Source organism: Neomonachus schauinslandi, chromosome 9 (genome assembly GCF_002201575.2).
Source record: "Neomonachus schauinslandi chromosome 9, ASM220157v2, whole genome shotgun sequence".
In the NCBI taxonomy this organism is placed as follows: Eukaryota; Metazoa; Chordata; class Mammalia; order Carnivora; family Phocidae; genus Neomonachus; species Neomonachus schauinslandi.
Genome location: NC_058411.1, coordinates 24,158,566 through 24,173,204, shown reverse-complemented (window position 1 = coordinate 24,173,204; position 14,639 = coordinate 24,158,566). Strand labels below are relative to the sequence as shown.

The window sequence follows — 14,639 nt, the reverse complement described above, 5'->3', positions numbered from 1 at the left end:
TTAACCTCCTCTCTGGAGAATGTGGGGAGGGGCTGAAAATTCCAAGCTTCTAATCATGGCTTGGTCTTTCTGGAGAGCAGCCCCCATCCAGGAGCCCACCCAGAGTCAGCTCATTAGAACAAAAGACACAGCTATCACCAGGGAAATTCCAAGGGATTTAGGAACTCTCTGTCAGGAATAAGGGTCAAAGACTAAATATTAGAACAAAAGATGCTCCTAGTATTCCTATCACTTAGGAAATTACACAAGTTTTAGGAGTTCTGTGCCAGGAACTAGAAGCAGAAACATATATGCATACTTTTCCCCTATTATCTCACAGCTACTATGCAAAAAAACCCCAAACAAACAGAAAATAACAATTGTTGGTGAGGATGTGGAGAAATAGGAAGCCTTGTGCACTGTTGATGGGAACGTAAAATGGTGTAGCTGCTGTGGAAAACAGTGTGGCATTTCCTCAAAAAATTAAAAATAGAATTATGTGATCCAGCTTCTGGGTATATCCAAGAAAACTGAAAGCAGGGTCTTGAAGAGATATTTGTACACCCATGTTCAAAGCAGCATTATTCAAAATACCTAAACCCTGAAAGCAACCCAAGTGTCCACTGACAATATGTTGCAATGGAATATTATTCAGCCTTAAAAAGGAAGGAAATTTGGGGGCACTTGGGTGGCTCAGTCGGTTAAGCGTCTGCCTTCAGGTCATGATCCCAGGGTCGTGGGACTGAATCCCACACTGGGCTCCCTGCTCAGCAGGAGTCTGCTTCTCCCTCTCCCTCTGTCCCTGCCCCCTGCTCATGCTCGCTCATTCTCTCTCTAATAAATAAAATCTTAAAAAAAGGGGGGGGGGGGAAGGAAATTCTGATACACACTGCTACATGGATGAACCATGAGGACATTATGCTACATGACATAAGCCAGACACAAAAAGAAAAATATAGTATGATTTCATTTATCTGAGGTACTTACAGCAGTCAAATTCATAGAGAAAGAAAGCAGAATGGTGGTTGCCAAGGACTGGGAGGAGAGAATGGGGAGTTACTGTTTAATGGGTACAGAGTTTCAGTTCTACAAGATGAAAAAAGTTATGACAGTGGATGGTGGTGATGGTTGCACAACATGAGGAATGCATTTAATGGCACTTAATTTTAGGCTTACAAATGGATAAGATGGTAAATTTTATGTTATGTGTGTTTTACCACAATAAGAAAAAAATTGGAGAAAAAAATCGGAAAACAAAAACAAACAGAAATGTTTGTTTTATATGCCCTTTCTACCACAGGATCAATTTACTCAAACTCTAAACCCAAATCTAACAAAGGGCAAGCACATATATTCATCCCTTCAAACACTGAAACTCTTGAGAGTGTAAAAGAATCCTAGAAGTTTCTAACTTCTCTCCTGTTCATTAAAAGACAAATGTTGGGATATGTAAGGAAATGAATGTATATCCCGGGTTTAAAAACTCTAAATTTATATTTTAGTTAAAAGATGACACACACCTGCACACTTAACATCTTATGTGTATTTTTATGGCACAATTGGCAACATTTCCCCCAGAAAGTAGGGGGAAATAAATAGGGGTTGGTGCACTATCACTTTAATTGAAACAAAAACAATTTAAATTATTTTAAAGAAACTCTTGCTCCCATGAAGTTACCAAAAGCCTCTCTTTTGCTTAAGAAAATAAAAAAAACAAAAACTAATAGATAATATTCCTCATATTCATGTACAAAGCTATATCCCTAAAGTCTTTGTTTTAAAAACACTCGTGACAAAGAGTTTTCTAGAAGGGATACTGGAGCCCTAACCACTTTTTTCAGGCATTCCAGTAGACCAGTCTTCCAGATGCCACCATAGTGCCTTGAGTGGAATTTTTCACTAAAATATACTAGAAAAAGCCAGATGTTAGAGTCATACAGATTTTTAAATTTCACTTTAGCAACTTGATATGTCTTCATTTTACTATTGGTTGGTAACCTATGAAGAAATATCATACCTACAAATGCTAGATTATTAGAGATTATGGGAGAAATTTATTATTAAATCAGAACATAACTCTTATGTTAAGTGAAAAGAGCACCTAAACACAAAATGCCTCTGAACACCTTTCTCTTGACTTCCTTTTCCCTCTTAAAAGATCATAATTCACTCCAGCTGCAATGTATTTTCTGACTCCCACCAATCAGGTTTCTCTGTTACATTCTCTACCACCGCAATTTTGTCTTATTAACCATTTATGTTGCTAAAAAAACCCTTACACAGCCAAAAATGAAGATAAATCTTTGGAATATGTACATTATGGTGCCTTCCACCTTCAGGGAAGGTCAAGGCTCTTTTATGTGTTTTCCCAACTCTCATAGCCTTGCTATGTCAACATGACTCGGAGGAATGCTTTATTTTCTGTTTCACACCAAACAGTAACAGACCTATCTATCCCATCTACTGACTGGGGGAGGAGGCTGCTAGGTATCTATATCAAAGCCAAATTAAATCACAAGAGTCACACTACTGCTATTGGGAACAGATGACTTTGGGGCAAGAAAACGTTTTCCTTAATATCTAAATGGGATTTATAAGCATGAAAGTCAATTGCAAATTTCACAACACTCTTCCAGCAATACTGATCTTTTAATCTTTTTAACCAGCTCGTCTTTAAAAATACATTTCAGGGGCGCCTGGGTGGCTCAGTTGATTAAGCGACTGCCTTCGGCTCAGGTCATGATCCTGGAGTCCCGGGATCGAGTCCCACATCAGGCTCCCTGCTCAGCAGGGAGTCTGCTTCTCCCTCTGACCCTCCCCCATCTCATGCTCTCTCTGTCTCATTCTCTCTCTCAAATAAATAAATAAAATATTTAAAAAAAAAATACATTTCAGGAGAACCTGTCAATCCAGAGAATTGGAAGGCTGTTACTAATTACTGTCTTCAAAACTTTTTCAAAATATTTCAGAACTCCCTGGACTTGGTTGATGATTCAGCCTTGGTTAACTCGTATGAAGACTCATCACAAGTCACCACCTGGGTTCAACAAGCCCCTTGTGCGATAGCACTCTTGCTCACAGGGCCCACCTAACTCAACCTGGAGCCCGGGATGGGGTCTCACCACAGGGTAAGAGCATAACGCTAGTGAGGCACCAGCCCAGGTTCACTGCCAGATGTGTGGTCCAGTGCCCTGTTTGCAGAAGGGGTAGGTACGTGGTAGGAAGAGACTTGGGTGTGTTTCCGCCTGGTACCACCTCCTAACTTTCTTTGCCTCCTGAGGACCTCGAGGACTGTTTTCCTTGGAGGGTTTCAGGACTCTTAAGAGGAAGCAACCACCTCGAGGACATGAGGAGGGAGCCTCGAGAGAAAGAACCAAGAGCCCTCGAGTGGATCCTCCCGGGGTCCGCGGGGTCACTCCCGGCTTCCCCGGGGGGCCAGCCCATATTTCTGGCCAGATCAGGGGGAGGAGGGTACTCGGACTGTGAGCCAGAGCCCAAACCTCCAAAGGAAAGGAGGAAGACCTCAGACGCGGAGACACGAGGGAGCCCCTACGCCGCCCTTGAGCCTCCCGCTTGGGGCAGGCCCGGTCAGCGCCAGGACACCGCCGCCAGCACACCTGAGTCGTGCCCGGCGCCCGCCCCCGCGGACGGTCACTGCGACCTCGCCCCGCCCGGCCGCCCCTCTGCCGGCTCCGCACGGGCTCAGCTCGCGGGGTCCCGGCCCGCCACCTCCGGCTCAGCCCGGCCGCCCGGTCCCACCATACCTGGCCGGCGGCGGCTGCGGCGACAGCAGCGCTGCTCCTCACGTACCCGTTCCGCACTTCCCCGTTCGCCACGCAGCCGTTCGCCCGCACCGGGCGACGGCAGCAGCAGCCTCCGGGCCCCGGCCGCATCGTCCCGACAGCACCAGGCGCAAGGCAGGTTCTGTAAGCGGCAGCCCAGGCGGCGGCGGCGGCTCCAGTCCCGCTCCGCACGCCACCCACCTCCCCGAAACCGGAAATGGCTGCACGCCGCCGCCAATTACCGGCCTGGCCGTCACAAGGGGCGGGGCCCACTCCCGCGGAGGCTGTGGCTCGCCCAAGGCCCGGCGGCCAAGGGGAAACGGGGCGGGGTCGGACAGGAGGGACATGAGCCTGAGGACTGCTGGCCAATCTGGAGGAGGAGGAGGCGGACCCCATGCTGCTGTCTGGCCAATCACGGACGACAGCAAAGGCGGCTCGCTGGTGTCGAGGAGGGGCCTGGGTAGAGTTTGGCGGCTTCTTGGTCCACGCAGAGGAGGCGGGGCCCAGGAAGAAGTAGGCCAATTAGAAAGTGAGGAAAGGAAGGGGCTGAGCCCTAGTGTCCAGAGCAGGTTCCCGGGTTCTCTTGGACAGGTGGCGCCCTCTCTGCCTTTGCCTCCGGGGAAGTTCTGGGATCTGAATCCCAGGGGGAGACAGGGCTCCTTGATTTAATCAGCGAATTCCTATGTGGGTATCTATAGGATAGCATTTTCAGCATTCTCTCACCATTCTTCAGTATGCTGCGTACATTAACACATTTCTTAATAATTCGGATGTCTCTTTGCCCTTCACATCTGCCCCTAATCAGGGTTTTCTGTACAATTTCCTTTAAAGAATACCTCCTTAAGAGTCAGGAAACCTGGTCTCATTCCAACTCTGCCAATAACTGAAAGCTAAACCTTGAGTATTTAGCCACTTCGGGAGCCAAATTCTCTAAAATAGAGTTAATATTTTCTGTCTCATAGGCTCATTGCAAGAAATACGTTAATAAAACATTGTGCACCTATCATAATGCCTGGCCCATGGTAGGAGCATAATAAATATTATTTTGCACCCCTTGAGTTCTATCTTCCCATAGGAGTTAGAAAGGAAATGGATCTACATCATAACAAGAGACTTTTGGTTACCCATAAAGAATTTAGTTCTTTAGGAAAGGGATTGACAACTATCAGTTTTTCCTGGTTTAGGAGCTGAACAATCTAACAGCAGGTGGACAGAGCAGATATCTTCTTTGAGTCAATAAACACTATGATCCTAAAGAACATAAGTTTGTGATAGAAGTATAAGGCTAAAAGAAAAACATGTGGCTTGCACCACGTGGGGCTTACATTCTAGTGAGAGAAAAGGTGTACATGTATAACACAAACAGCAATAAAAGGCCTACAGAAGGCTGGAGTTCTGATGAGGAAGGCTGGACTACAGTGACAAGTCTAGACTTTCCATACAAAAACTTTTTCAGGGCAAGAATCTGGTTGGAAGCCAGGCTAAGGGATTTAATTGAAGCTTTCCAATTTGGAATTTGGAAAAGACTTGGGAAGAAGATGTAGGATGAGCTTAATCTTGAAGGATGAGCAGTATTTGCAGAACTGGGGATGAGAGGTAAGGGGAGGGTGTTCCCAGGAGAGGGAACCTTCAGAAGCTCAGGTACAGAGGCTGGAAAGCACAAAGCCTTAAATTAGAGCCTAGGAGTGAGGACCGTGACTAGATTAGAGGAATCCTGTTAGCCAGTCCCTCTCTCTGGAGGGCAGGACACAGGTCCTTGTCTTGTTCTGCCACTTACTCACCATGTGTGGTCTTGGATGAGTCATGCAACATCAGCCTTGGTTTCCTCACCCATCTTACAAAATTAATACCTGTACTACTTACCTCACAGGGTTTTTGTGAGCATCAATGATATAATACACAAATGATCTGATAACCTTGCACACCATTGCTAAATCACAAAAGGGATGCCGCAGAAGGCAGTAGGTAACACCCCAGGCTCCATGCAAACAGGAAAACAGCTCCTTCCAGATGCATAAGCCACCTCATCACCATTTTACTGAGTTCACATGCAAAGTTCTGGGCTAGGCACCGGGGTTACAAGTCTTCCTTCAAGATTGCTCAAACCATTTCAACTGTAAAACCTTTCTTGAATTCCAACTGCCTCACAAAATTAGTCTCTTTCTTCACTGTAAACTTTATACACACCTGTGTTAGCAAGCACGTGTCACATTACTTTGGGAATTTTTTTTTTTTTTTTTTAGAGTGAGATTAGAGTGGTTCAGAGCAAGAGCTCCATGGCCACACAGGATTGGAGACTCAGCTCTAGCACTTAAAAGCCTTGTGACTTTGGCAAAGCTGCTTGACTTCCTTCCCTGTGACTCAGTTACTTCGTCTGTAAAATGAAACATACATCAAAGAGTTGTGAGAATGAAAAAAGAAAACCATTTAGTACCAGAGCCTGTCACATAATAGTTAATACGTGCTGTCAATCATTTGTTGAGGAAATGAATTATTTGTCAAATGAATGAAGGAATGAATGAATGAATACACTTATACCCCCAACTAGACAGAGAACAAGCTCCCTGAGGTCAGGGGATTGTCTAGTTCACCTTTGGGTTCCTAGCACCTAGCACATAGTAAATACTCAATAAATGTCTGATGAATAACACATGGACAAATGAATGAAAATCTGGCCCTGCCTCCAAGGAGCCTTCTATCATATGGCGACTGTGTTAAGATTCTTGTGATTGGGGGCGCCTGGGTGGCTCAGTCAGTTAAGCGTCTGCCTTCAGCTCAGGTCATGATCCCAGGGTCCTGGATCGAGCCCCGCATTGGGCTCCCTGCTCAGTGGGAAGCCTGCTTCTCCCTCTCCCACTCCCCCTGCTTGTGTTCCCTCTCTCGCTGTGTCTCTCTCTGTCAAATAAATAAATAAAATCTTTTAAAAAAATTAAAAAAAAGATTCTTGTGATTGCAGCTAACATAGGTCAATATTAGAAGACTTTATCAAGGAAGGCAAAATTATTGCAATGCTCCTCAAGATAGGGAAGTGTTGGGACTCAAAAATCCCAAACTTTGGCAACAGAAAATTATAGGCCATCCTCCTAGCACCAACCCACTTGTGAGGTTTAGCTCTCAGCCACCTACTACTTTCATATTCCCTAGGTCAAATTTATAAATTCCCAGGAAGGAGAGATCTGATTGGCCCAGCTTAGGGTAAGATGTCTAATGCTCGCCCAATCCATGGTGGTCAAAGCACAAGGACAAGCTGCTGGAGGTGAGGAATCAGTTACACAGAAGGATGAATTGCTGCAGAGAAGAAAGGACAGCCTTATCATTGTCTGCTACAAGGAGCTAGAACCTGGAAATGAATAGAACAAATAACAATCACTTGGAAGGAGTATTGAAGGAGGAGCCTTCCAATATAGCATTAAAAAAATTTTTTTTGAGTAAACTCCATGGCCAACGTGGGGCTTGAACTCACGACCCTGAGATCAAGAGTTGCCTGCTTTACCGACTGAGCCAGCCAGGCACCCCCAGTATAGCATTTTTAAAGAGCCATGCAAGACTGCCTAGGAAGAGAAATGAAGTGAGAGAAAGCAGGCTATTTAGCCAGAGGAGCAGGCAGCCTGCCCCATGAGGGGTCTTGGTTGCATGGATGCAAGTTCATTCATTGGAAGGTTATTAGCAGCTCAGTGACATGGCTAAAGGCTGGAGGACTGGGCTTAGAAAAAGTCAGGAGTAAGAGGATCTCCAGAGGGCTGGGCAGCAAGGGCCTCAGGAGGGTTTATGGCAGAAACTCTCTGATGAGTATACCACCACCAAAAGAAATGAGCTCCAACTACATTTACCATCTTGGGTCACTTGCCCAAGAGTTAAAGTCCCAGGAGAGAGCATCTGATTGGCTGAGTTTAGGTCACATGGGTCCATATGTGGAGGGGCTGAAGGAGGGCAAACAGAAGGATAAGGTTCTTTTACCTTTCATGGTGAGAGTTGCTTTCCAAAATTCACCCTCCCAAAAAGAGGGTGCGAAATGAAGAGAGGTGATTTCCCAAAAGGAAATTGGGGACCTCGTAGAAAAAGGGAGTGAACACTGGGCAGGAAGAAATGATGAACATCAGTTAAGACTGCAGAGGATTCATAAGGGAAAAGGGGCCCTTTAGAGGTACTCTGCTTCAGTACAAAAACTAGGGCTGGATAACTCAGAGGTAATTATTTGATCCTGGCCCTGAGATCATCACTTGGTCTTTCCTTTCCAAGCTTTTCTTTCTTTTTTTCTTTTTTTAAAGATTTTATTTATTTATTTGAGAGAGAGAGAGAGAAAGCACAAGCAGAAGGGAAGGGTAGAGGGAGAAGCAGACTCCCCACTGAGCAGGGAGCCCGACACGGGGCTCGATCCCAAGACCCTGGGATCATGACCTGAGCTGAAGGCAGACGCTTCACTGACTGACTGAACCACCCAGGCACCCTCCTTTCCAAACTTTTCATGCTTGTTCATTCATTTTTGTATTTGGCCAGTCGTTCGACAAATACTTTTTCTGGGCATCATGTTATTACATCAGGTACTACAAATACAATGATAGGGCGTCTGGCTGGCTTAGTTGGTAGAGCATGTGACTCTCGATCTTAGGGTTGTGAGTTCGAGCCCCATGTTAGGGATAGAGTTTAATTAAAAAAAAAATACAATGAGGTCAACAGCCATGAATTTTGGGTACAAGAGCTTCCAGCCACAGCACCAGACAAGGGCAGCTTCCCACTGGATCACTTTGGTGAACATAAAAGCTTTAAAGAGAAATTCATCAAGTATCTCCCTGACAATAAAATCAAAAATGCTTTGTGCAGAAATGAATCAAAAGACTATTTAGAATGCAGAATGGAGAGGCGGCTGATGGCACAAAAACCCCTGGAAAAACTGGGATTTGATCTGATTGATGGAAAACCAGAGGCAAAAACTAACTTCTAATGGCAAAAAGACAACCTTCCGCTGGGTCATCCAGGATTGACCTTGTCACCTGAGGATTTATGGTTAAGTGCTGTGACTTAAAAAGGAGCTTCCAGAATGCCCTCCTTGATGGAAACATCTCATCCTGATGTTTCCTAGGTTATTTTGAAAAATTATTGTTCCTTTTAGATTTCATTCTCCCCCAAGAGTGTTAGGTTTTTGTTTTTTTCTTTAAAAGGTTTTTTTAAAGTAATCTCTACACCCAATGTGGGGCTCAAACTCACAACCCCAAGATTAAGAGTTGCTGGCCCCACTGAGCCAGTCAGGTGTCCCCCCTTTTTTTTCTTAAAGATTTGATTTTTTTTTTTTTTAAGAGTGTTAGGTTTAAAAAAAAATAAAGAAAGAATGTTAGGTTTTATCTTTACATTGTGTACAGCAGAGTTCCTAGGGAGACCCATGACGGGAGGTCAGAATGTGGAGTCAGGCCTGTTTAGTGAGGGGACACATGGGCCTCTGTGAAGTGGTGACTCCATATGGTAATACTCTGCATAGCTTCTCAATACTGACATGGTGAATGTTCACAGCTTCAGCCTTTTATATAGATATTATCAGAAAACCATTCCCTAGCAAAATGGTTTCCTTTCTGTACTCACAAATATATATGCCGGTTTATTTCCTTTTTGAAAAACAAAAAGAGTATAAACTTGAAAATGAGGGAAAAAAATGCAATGACAAACAGAAAGAAACATAATCTCTGCCCTTGTGGAGCTTATGGTCTTTATTTATTTTTTTAAAGATTTTATTTATTTATTCATGAGAGACAGAGAGAGAGAGGCAGAGGGAGAAGCAGGCTCCCAAGGAGCAGAGAGCCCGATGCGGGACTCGATCCCAGGACCCTGGGATCATGACCTGAGCCGAAGGCAGACGCTTAACCATCTGAGCCACCCAGGCGCCCAGAGCTTATGGTCTTGATTGACAAGAAATGGGTTTGTTATTTCCCTTTTTACTACTCCTAACCTAATACAGTGAGTGAAAGAGTCTGATTCTTTCCCTGCGTTTCTGGCCCTACTTTTGCCAGAAAATCTTGGATAACATTTTTGGACCATTTTCAGTGGCAATATTTGCGCCCACAAAACTGAGTAGGCCCTGGGGACAAGAGCTTAGAATTGCATTATTATTTTAAAGCCTGGGCTGTTTAAAGGAATGATTGCATGCAAATATGAAACTTTAATAGGAATGGTGGTTCCCGATTGGCTTGGGGTGCCTGCAAAGCACCCAGTAGAGTGATTTTAATCTGTGTCTAACAAGGGACTCCTGGGTGGCTCAATTGGTTAAGGGTCTGCCTTTGGCTCAGGTCATGATCTCAGGATCCTGGGATAGAGACCCTCTTCAGGCTGCCTGCTCAGCAGGAGGTCAGCTTCTCCCTCTCCCTCTGCCTGCAGCTCCCCTTGCTTATGCTCTCTCTCTTTCTCTCTCTCAAATAAATAAATAAAATCTTAAAAAAAAAATCTGTGTCGGGCGCCTGGGTGGCTCAGTTGGTTGAGCGACTGCCTTCGGCTCAGGTCATGATCCTGGAGTCTCAGGATCGAGTCCCGCATCAGGCTTCCTGCTCAGCAGGGAGTCTGCTTCTCCTTCTGACCCTCCCCCCTCTCATGTGCTCTCTCTCTCTCTTTCTTATTCTCTCTCTCAAATAAATAAATAAAATCTTAAAAAAAAAATCTGTGTCTATCAAAGTATTTGCAGTTGGAGCTGGGAGAGAAGACAGATGAGTGCTCCAGGAACAGGCAGGTAGAGCCTGTGTCTCAATGGTAGCTATCTGCGTGTGTGTTTCCTCTGCCCTAGAAGCACCTCCAAGCCTCCCACTCAACCACCACACCCCACACTGCCACCCTGGACTTCCTGTGGGCATTCACTCAGTTGACTGTCACAGTCATCTGAGGTTCTGCTTCAGGAAGTGGACTTTTGCTTCTGGCTCCAGGAAGAAGGGGTGGGTGCTGCAGATAACCATTATAATGGTGGTGCTATTAGTCAAAGCTTTTTGAGTTGCAAGTTTTGAAACTGAATTCAAACTGGACCAAGTATAAAGGAGATTTATTGGCTCACATAACCAAAAAGAGTAGGGGATAGCTCTAACTGGATTCATGTGCTCAAACCATGCCATCAGGAATCCATCTCCATTCTTGGCTTGGCGTCCCTCTGAGTTGGCTTCATTCACACATAAGGCGTCCCTCTGAGTTGGCTTCATTCACACATAAGGCGTCCCTCTGAGTTGGCTTCATTCACACATAAGGGGTCACACATGTCATGGTAAAGAGGGCTCATGGCTGGCAAGCTTGCATTCAACCAGCCTTAAAATCTCAGCTGAGAGAGAGTGCTTCCTTTCTGGACTCTGAGTGAGGGTCCTAGCGAAGTTCCCATTGGCCCAGCTCAGGTCACATGCCTCAGGCGGATGTTGAATTGATTGGCCATGCCTGAGTCTTGGGCCCACTCACTCCCTCAGGTCTGAGGCAAGAGCTCTGAGAAGGGGAGACCAATGGTTTCTGGAATGGGAGAGAGAGGTGCTGTTTCCAGAAAAAATGGGTGCTGGGCAGGCATAAACAACAGATATACTGCTCATGTTGGATATGACAATAACAACAAGCAGCAGGAGGTAAGAATGCCTAGGAGATTCTCACCACTTTTAGAAGACATTATTAAGAAATACCGATTTTAGACTTTCCCTCCTCCCCAAATCCAACCTCCAAAATTTACTCCAAATTTATATTTATTTAAACTGATTAAAGTGATTGGTATCTTATCTTTTTCATCTTCATCAAATCATCATCCCAAAGCAATTAATAAACAACCTCTGTGTATGTAGTTGTATCAGAAAAATAGAAATATCATCTCTACAAACTGAGAATTTACTCTCACAGGGAGCATAAATGATGACAGATGACTCATAGACAACCATACTAGTTCTGAATATGTTATGTATTGTCAGTTTGAATTGTATATGTAATTGTATATGTAATACATACACAATAACAATATACAGTTGTAATTGTATATGTAATACAATATGAATTGTATATGTAAAGGATACCTCAGTTAAAAAAAAAGTTTAGAGAAAAATGACATAAGTTAGAAGGTTCATTCATTCCTAGGCAGGGTGGCATATGTATCCTATGGAGTGATGAGATTTGCATATCTATTTTTTTTTTAAGTAGGCTCCATGCCCAACATGGAGCTTGAATTCAGCAGCCTGAGATCAAGAGTCTACCCACTAGCCAGCCAGGAGCTCTCAGTCCAATCTTGACTTTCCTCAAGTTGACCATTCCATATTGATTTGCCAACCCATAGCTTGCATTTCAATGGGTTGCTTCTCTATCATCCATTCCACTCTTCTTTCACTGGTTAGTAGTCATATATTTAGAGTGGGGTTAACTACTGCCCAGGCCCTTGCCACGGCGACAGATTTACGGACATACAAAGCTTAGTTGATTCAATCGTGGTAAGACTGGAATTTTGGGTTCAATGAGTGGAGGAAGGAAACCTATCTATTCTCCTGGAAGGTGTGCTATATGAATGTGAAGCTTACAACTGCTGCAGCCATTTGGCTACCAGAAAGAAAACTTGTGTAAGGATGAAGCCAACATCAGGAAGTGAGCAGAGTGGCTCACGGACATGTGGAGGGGATGCTCTGATCAAACCATGCCTGAAGCTTACATCTAGATATTTCAGTTATACTGAGGCAAGAAATTTTCCTTAATTGTTTATGCCACTTGAATTTTTTTTAAGTTGGAACTTAGAGCACCCTAAGTATTACTGTCCCTCAGGAGAACTTTTTTACAACATTACTGATGTATAATTGACATCATGTAAACTATATATATTTAACTGTAAGATGAGCTTTGACATATGTACACACCTGTGAAATCATCTCCACAATCCAAATAATGAAAATATTCCAACAGCCTCAAAGTACATCTTGGAATCCCTCCCTCCTTCACTACCTTTCTCCATCCCTTTCTGTCAATACACTAGTTTGCATTATCTAAATTTTATGTAACAGAAACCCTGAGCTGTTGTTTAAGACAATGAAAGAGGGGCACCTGGCTGGCTCAGTTGGAAGAGCATGTGACACTTGACCTTGGGGTTGTGAGTTTGAGCCCCACATCGAGTGTAGGGATTACTTAGAAATAAAATCTTAAAAAAAAATAAAAATAAGACAATGGAAGAGTGCAAAGGAGGAGCCATTGGTGCCTGTGATGCCCCAGTGCACTGCTCTGTCTCAAGTCACAGGCCCTGCTTCCGACATTCTGACACCTAGCTCCTTGGGCACTCCAGACGCAGTTCTTGCAGACCCCCAGGTGGACTCTCTCTCTCTCTTTTTTTTTAAATAATGTTTGTTTCTATTACAAAAGCAACATATTTAATATAGGAAAGTTAGAATATAATATAAACAAAAGAAAAGGGGAAGATAAAAGGGAAAGAAATTAAAACCACTAATAATATATATTGAAATATGACCTTCCAGGAATAATAAGCAAGAAAAAAAAATAGTGAAAGAAAGATGGGAAGAAAATTTGGGGCAAAATGCGCAGCACGAGCAGTCACCAAGATACAAAACAGCCTAGAATGTGGGCAGACAACACAGCTGCTTGTTTTTTCTGGAGCAGAGTCCTAGAGTAGTTTTCATGCTACAGTCCCGTAATGAAGTATAGCACTCAACATGTGTCATTTTATATTCAAGGTATTTGTGTACCCACTTACATTTGTTTTCTCATCCACTAATAGAAACTAGTGAAACATACTCAGTTAATTTGTCGGGTTACTTATGTATCTTTTCATGCATCTGTATCCCAAAGAATCAGACCCAAGAATTCTGTGTTCAGGTTGTGATGATTCAGTGTTTTCCTACTTTTCAGTTGTTGGTTGGTTTTTTTTTTTAAAGATTTTATTTATTTATTTGACAGAGAGAGACACAGCGAGAGAGGGAACACAAGCAGGGGGAGTGGGAGAGGGAGAAGCAGGCTTCCCGCGGAGCAGGGAGCCCGATGTGGGGCTCGATCCCAGGACCCTGGGATCATGACCTGAGCTGAAGGCAGACGCTTAACGACTGAGCCACCCAGGCGCCTGGTTGGTTTTTTTTTTTTTTTAAGATTTTATTTATTTATTTGAGAGAGAGAGAGCAAGCTCAATGGGCTGGGGTAGAGGCAGAGGGAGAGAGAGAAGCAGACTCCCCACTGAGCAGGGAGCCTGACGTGGGGCTCAATCCCAGGACCCTGGGATCATGACCTGAGCTGAAGGCAGACACTTAATGGACTGAACCACCCAGGTGCTCCCCTACTTTTCAGTTTTTAAAAATTTTGTTTCTACTTTTCAGTGTTTAAAAAAGAATCTATTTATAATTATAATAATTAAAAAGCTAATGACAGAGTGGGACTATAAGTTTGTTTTAATGTTTAACATTTTAAAAAATTAACATATACTTTATTTTAATAGAACAAAGGACAGGGATGCCTGGGTGGCTCAGTCGGTTGAACATCCGACTCTTGGTTTCTGCTAGGGTCACCATCTCAGGGTTGTGAGATCAAGCCCTGCAGTGGGCTCCGCAGTGGGGAGTCCGCTTGAGATTCTCTTTCCCACTCCTTCTGCAACAAAATGAAATAAAAGTCATCCAGATTAGAAAGGAGGAAGTATAAGAATCTCTATTTGCTGGTGACACAATCTTATACATAGAAAATACCAAGGATACACTAACAAATGGTCAGTATTAATAGATAAGTTAAATACAAAGGTTTCAGGATATAAGGTTAATAAACAAAAATCAATAGTATTTCTATATTCTAGCAATAAGCATTCTCAAAATGAAATTAAGAAAACAATTCTATTAAACAACAGCCCATCAAAGACTAAAATAGAGAGAAAAAAACAATTAACAAAAGGGGCACTTGGGTGACTCAATTGCTTAA

The 14,639-nt window shown here is 43.7% G+C and overlaps 1 protein-coding gene and 1 pseudogene across 2 annotated transcripts in view; one reads left to right on the top strand and one right to left on the bottom strand.

Annotated features, from left to right (window-relative positions):
• SPTLC2 (serine palmitoyltransferase long chain base subunit 2) overlaps positions 1 to 3,963 on the bottom strand; it is a 101,359-nt gene extending 97,396 nt beyond the window's left edge. For both annotated transcript variants that reach the window (XM_021679802.1, XM_021679803.2), the window contains exon 1: positions 3,744 to 3,963. In XM_021679802.1, the coding sequence (XP_021535477.1) occupies positions 3,744 to 3,872 (129 nt within the window). In that variant the 5' untranslated portion in view covers positions 3,873 to 3,963. The remainder of the gene's footprint in view (positions 1 to 3,743) is intronic.
• A 4,462-nt stretch (positions 3,964 to 8,425) lies between these two features.
• Positions 8,426 to 8,703, top strand: LOC110571734 (annotated as a pseudogene).
• Positions 8,704 to 14,639: the final 5,936 nt, after the last annotated feature.